This window comes from Aquarana catesbeiana, linkage group LG11 (assembly GCF_042186555.1).
Source record: "Aquarana catesbeiana isolate 2022-GZ linkage group LG11, ASM4218655v1, whole genome shotgun sequence".
NCBI classification, from domain to species: Eukaryota; Metazoa; Chordata; class Amphibia; order Anura; family Ranidae; genus Aquarana; species Aquarana catesbeiana.
The window spans coordinates 251502244-251508530 of record NC_133334.1 but is presented as its reverse complement, the minus strand read 5'-3'; the positions used below and the strand labels follow the sequence as shown (position 1 = coordinate 251508530).

General features: G+C 52.5%; 1 protein-coding gene across 1 annotated transcript in view; it reads left to right on the top strand.

The window, feature by feature from the left end:
- The first annotated feature begins 2690 nt into the window (after positions 1-2690).
- TK2 (thymidine kinase 2) overlaps positions 2691-6287 on the top strand; it is a 57746-nt gene continuing 54149 nt past the window's right edge. Inside the window, exon 1 of the mRNA XM_073605572.1 lies at positions 2691-2874. Coding sequence (XP_073461673.1) covers positions 2775-2874 — 100 coding nt within the window. The 5' untranslated portion in view covers positions 2691-2774. The remainder of the gene's footprint in view (positions 2875-6287) is intronic.

Genomic DNA, 6287 nt, shown 5'->3' with positions numbered 1-6287 from the left:
TCCCCACGAAGTGTTCCCTCCGGAGGAAACACAAAAACTGACAATGTGTGGAAAGGAGCCTCCTTTTAAAGTTTGGTGGAAGAGGTGTTTCCTGTTGGCAAGGGGAGGAGTCACTCTCTCAAGTGCTGTCCTGAAAGACGATAAGGGAAAACATACTTTTAGTAGCTTCATACATTAGTGTTAATGCACGTTTAGCCACCCTAGCTTTTAGCAGCGTTCCTCTGCCTCTATTCAAAATCAATGGTTCCCTATGAAAGCCCATTGATTTGAATAGAAGTCGCACCAATAGAAGTCAGATCATGATAAACCCTTGTCAAAAAAAAATAAATGGTGTGGGGTTCCCCCCAAGACCATACCAGACCGAAGAGGTATGTATTTTAAGGGGAACCCCCCACGCGAAATATGGCGTGGGGCCCCCCAAAATCCATACCAGAACCTTATCCGAGCACACAGCCTGGAAGGTCAGAAAAAGGGGAAACGATCGAATGCCCAAACCCCGTCCTGGACCATACTAGGCCACATACCCTCAACATGTGGGGGTGGGTTGTGCTTTGGGGCAGGGGGGGCCTGCGCCCCCCCACCCTGAAGCACCCTGTTCCCATGTTGATTGGGAGGAGGGCCTCTTCCCGACAACCCTGGCAGTTGGTTGTCGGTGTCTGTGGGCAGGGGGCCTCTTCCTTTCGATTTCTTCTCCCTCAGGCGATGTCTTCATCGTCTGGTTCTTCTCCCTCCGCTGATGTCTTCTTTCACTGCCGTTTCTCCTCTCTCCGCTGTCTCCTCTCTCTGCTGGCTCTCTGCTATCTTCTCCCTCTGTGCTTCCTCCGATGTTCTCTCAACGCTCTCTCACGCTGTAATGCTAGGGCTGCCGTGTACCATTACTTATATAGCCATGTGGCGGGGCCACCCGGTGATGTCATCTGGAGGCCCCACCCCTTGCAAAATCACCGCCCGGGCATTATGTCACAAGGGGGCGAGGCCTCTGGATGACATCAACGTGTGGCCCCGCCCCATGGCTATATAAGCAAAGGCACATGGCGGCCCAAGCATCACAGCGAGAGAGAGCGTTGAGAGAACATCGGAGGGAGAACGGGGGAGAAGATAGCGGAGAGAGGAGAACCAGCAGAGGGAGAAGACAGCGGAGGGAGAAGACCCAGCAGAGGCAGAAGACAGCGGAGCAAGGAGGACCGGCAACAGAATAAGACATTAGTGGAGGGAGACAAACCGGAGGATGAAGACATCGCCGAAGGGAGAAGAAATCAGAAGAAGAGACGCCGGATCTGCTTCAATAATTACTTTGTCAAAAACCTGAGTACTGTTTTTTAATTTTAACTCTTTATTTTTTGGGGTGAATGGGTAGGGGTACAATGTACCCCAAACTCATTCACATAGGGTGGGGGCCGGGATCTGGGGGCCCCCCTTGTTAAAGGGGCTTCCAGATTTCGATAAGCCCCCCACCCACAGACCCTGAGAACCACTGGCCAGGGTCGTTGGGAAGAGGCCCTTGCCCCATCAACATGGGAAAAAAGTGCTTTGGGGTGGAGGGGCACAGGCACTCACCCCCCCATGTTGAGGGCACGAGGCCTGGTATGTTCCCGGGGGTGGAGGCACTCGCCGCCCCCCCCTCCCCCTTTTCATGACCCGCCAGGCTGCGTGCTCAGATAAGAGTCTGGTATGGATTTTAGGGGGTACCCCAGAAACGTTATTTTTTTCATTTTGGTGAGGGTTCCCCCTTCAAGATCCTCAGTGCACAAGCAGCACCGCAAGTTGGATCATCATGATTCGATTTCTGGTGCAACTTCTATTCAAATTAATGGGATCTCATAGGGAACCATGGATTTTGAAATGTCAAAAAACGCTTGGCGAGGATTAATGCAGCTGTATCCAGCGTTAAGCCGCATTTAGCAGATTTTACCATTGTCAGACATTTTTACAGCTCTAATGCCGGTCCTCAGAACGCGATGGTCCTGGGATTTTGTTTGCAGCTTGAAAACGCCTATGCCACTTACAGCTCCTAAAAGCCTTTATGTGCATGAGGCCATAGAATAAGATTTTACACCAATGGGTTGGTATTTGGGGCAATATATCTTTAAATTTCCACAGGAAAATCATTCCATATTGTAAGATATCATAGAGGGGGGTATGTATGACACATCTGCATTGTAAACATATTGGTCCAATGGGAGATTTTGTTTTTAACCTATTTAGTAGTGCAAAAGTGTCAGTTTGTAGCCAATGGGTTGATATTTGGGACTCTGTATATTTAAATGTCCACAGTAAAATCACACTGTATTGTAAATGTTAGAGAGGATGATGTATGTGTGACAACTCTGTGTAATCATTATTATATATATTATATTATGTTATATTTCGTTTTTCTGTGTTGAATATTCAACCAAAAAACTTGTCTGATAGCAAGACCACTGATGTGCAACTGTCTGATGGCTTCACTCCAGTGTGGACGGTCAGTCCTCCTCCGTGAAGGGACGTGGAAACTGTCAGAAATGGTTTACTGATTGACAATATAAATACATTTTATTCACAATACCCGGAACTGACACCGGAGAGCGAGGAGCCCAAACACCCCGAACAAACACTTCGACCACAGCAACGGACCGGCCACTTCCGCATCCTGTGTACACTCAGTACACACTGAGCCCTCCTCCCCGGAGTATTTATATATGAAAATCATTCTCCGCCCTATAGGAGGGGCTAGACGGAGTGGGAGGAGGAGCCGGGAGTGTCAGCGGACATGTGCAGACAGAGAGCCCGGGGAGATGATTGGTAGATCTATATGTGCCGGGATCCGGGCTGTACTCCGGGGGTCATCTCTATCATCCATCACCATGAACCGGGGACTGAGCGCCGACCATCGAGGTACCGGGCTGAGATATACACACCCCCCCATCCCTCCACTGATTGTATATACACCCCCCCCCATCCCTCCACTGACTGTATATACACCCCCCATCCCTCCACTGACTGTATATACACCCCTCATCCCTCCACTGACTGTATATACACCTCCCATCCCTCCACTGACTGTATATACACCCCCCCATCCCTCCACTGACTGTATATACACCCCCCATCCCTCCACTGACTGTATATACACCCCCCATCCCTCCACTGACTGTATATACACCTCCCATCCCTCCACTGACTGTATATACACCCCTCATCCCTCCACTGACTGTATATACACCCCCCATCCCTCCACTGACTGTATATACACCCCCCATCCCTCCACTGACTGTATATACACCCCCCATCCCTCCACTGACTGTATATACACCCCCCCATCCCTCCACTGACTGTATATACACCCCCCCCACCCCTCCACTGACGGTATATACACCCCCCCATCCCTCCACTGACTGTATATACACACCCCCCACCCCTCCACTGACTGTATATACAGCCCTCATCCCTCCACTGACTGTATATACACCCCCCATCCCTCCACTGACTGTATATACACCCCCCCATCCCTCCACTGACTGTATATACACCTCCCATCCCTCCACTGACTGTATATACACCCCCATCCCTCCACTGACTGTATATACACCCCCCATCCCTCCACTGACTGTATATACACCCCCCATCCCTCCACTGACTGTATATACACCCCCCATCCCTCCACTGACTGTATATACACCTCCCATCCCTCCACTGACTGTATATACACCCCCCATCCCTCCACTGACTGTATATACACCCCCCCACCCCTCCACTGACGGTATATACACCCCCCCATCCCTCCACTGACTGTATATACACACCCCCCACCCCTCCACTGACTGTATATACACCCCTCATCCCTCCACTGACTGTATATACACCCCCCCATCCCTCCACTGACTGTATATACACCCCCCATCCCTCCACTGACTGTATATACACCTCCCATCCCTCCACTGACTGTATATACACCCCTCATCCCTCCACTGACTGTATATACACCCCCCATCCCTCCACTGACTGTATATACACCCCCCCCCACCCCTCCACTGACTGTATATACACCCCCCATCCCTCCACTGACTGTATATACACCTCCCATCCCTCCACTGACTGTATATACACCCCCATCCCTCAACTGACTGTATATACACCCCCCCATCCCTCCACTGACTGTATATACACCCCCCCCATCCCTCCACTGACTGTATATACACCCCCCATCCCTCCACTGACTGTATATACACCCCCCACCCCCTCCACTGACGGTATATACACCCCCCATTCCTCCACTGACGGTATATACACACCCCCCATCCCTCCACTGACTGTATATACACACCCCCCACCCCTCCACTGACTGTATATACACCCCCCATCCCTCCACTGACGGTATATACACCTCCCATCCCTCCACTGACGGTATATACACCTCCCATCCCTCCACTGACTGTATATACACCCCTCATCCCTCCACTGACTGTATATACACCCCTCATCCCTCCACTGACTGTATATACACCTCCCATCCCTCCACTGACTGTATATACACCCCCCCATCCCTCCACTGACTGTATATACACCCCCCCATCCCTCCACTGACTGTATATACACCCCCCCATCCCTCCACTGACTGTATATACACCCCCCCATCCCTCCACTGACTGTATATACACCCCCCCATCCCTCCACTGACTGTATATACACCCCCCCATCCCTCCACTGACTGTATATACACCCCCCACCCCTCCAGTGACGGTATATACACCCCCCCACCCCTCCACTGACTGTATATACACCCCCCATCCCTCCACTGACGGTATATACACCCCCCCATCCCTCCACTGACGGTATATACACCCCCCATCCCTCCACTGACTGTATATACACCTCCCATCCCTCCACTGACTGTATATACACCTCCCATCCCTCCACTGACTGTATATACACCTCCCATCCCTCCACTGACTGTATATACACCTCCCATCCCTCCACTGACTGTATATACACCTCCCCATCCCTCCACTGACTGTATATACACCTCCCCATCCCTCCACTGACTGTATATACACCTCCCCATCCCTCCACTGACTGTATGTACACCCCCCATCCCTCCACTGACTGTATGTACACCCCCCCATCCCTCCACTGACTGTATGTACACACCCCCCCCCATCCCTCCACTGACTGTATGTACACACCCCCCCCCCATCCCTCCACTGACTGTATGTACACCCCCCCATCCCTCCACTGACTGTATGTACACCCCCCCCCATCCCTCCACTGACTGTATGTACACCCCCCCCCCATCCCTCCACTGACTGTATGTACACACCCCCCCCCATCCCTCCACTGACTGTATGTACACCCCCCCCCCCATCCCTCCACTGACTGTATGTACACCCCCCCCCCATCCCTCCACTGACTGTATATACACCCCCCACTGACTGTATCTCCACCCCTCCACTGACTGTATCTACACCCCTCCACTGACTGTATCTACACCCCCCATCCCTCCACTGACTGTATATACACCCCCCCATCCCTCCACTGACTGTATATACACCCCCCCCCATCCCTCCACTGACTGTATGTACACACACCCCCATCCCTCCACTGACTGTGTACACACACCCCCATCCCTCCACTGACTGTGTACACACACCCCCATCCCTCCACTGACTGTGTACACACACCCCCATCCCTCCACTGACTGTGTACACACACCCCCATCCCTCCACTGACTGTGTACACACACCCCCATCCCTCCACTGACTGTGTACACACACCCCCATCCCTCCACTGACTGTGTACACACACCCCCCCATCCCTCCACTGACTGTGTACACACCCCCCCCCATCCCTCCACTGACTGTATATACACCCCCCCATCCCTCCACTGACTGTATATACACCCCCCCATCCCTCCACTGACTGTATATACACCCCCCCATCCCTCCACTGACTGTATATACACCCCCCCATCCCTCCACTGACTGTATATACACCCCCCCATCCCTCCACTGACTGTATATACACCCCCCCATCCCTCCACTGACTGTATATACACCCCCCCATCCCTCCACTGACTGTATATACACCCCCCCATCCCTCCACTGACTGTATATACACCCCCCCATCCCTCCACTGACTGTATGTACACACACCCCCATCCCTCCACTGACTGTATACACACACCCCCATCCCTCCACTGACTGTATACACACACCCCCATCCCTCCACTGACTGTATACACACACCCCCCCATCCCTCCACTGACTGTATGTACACACCCCCCCCATCCCTCCACTGACTGTATGTACACA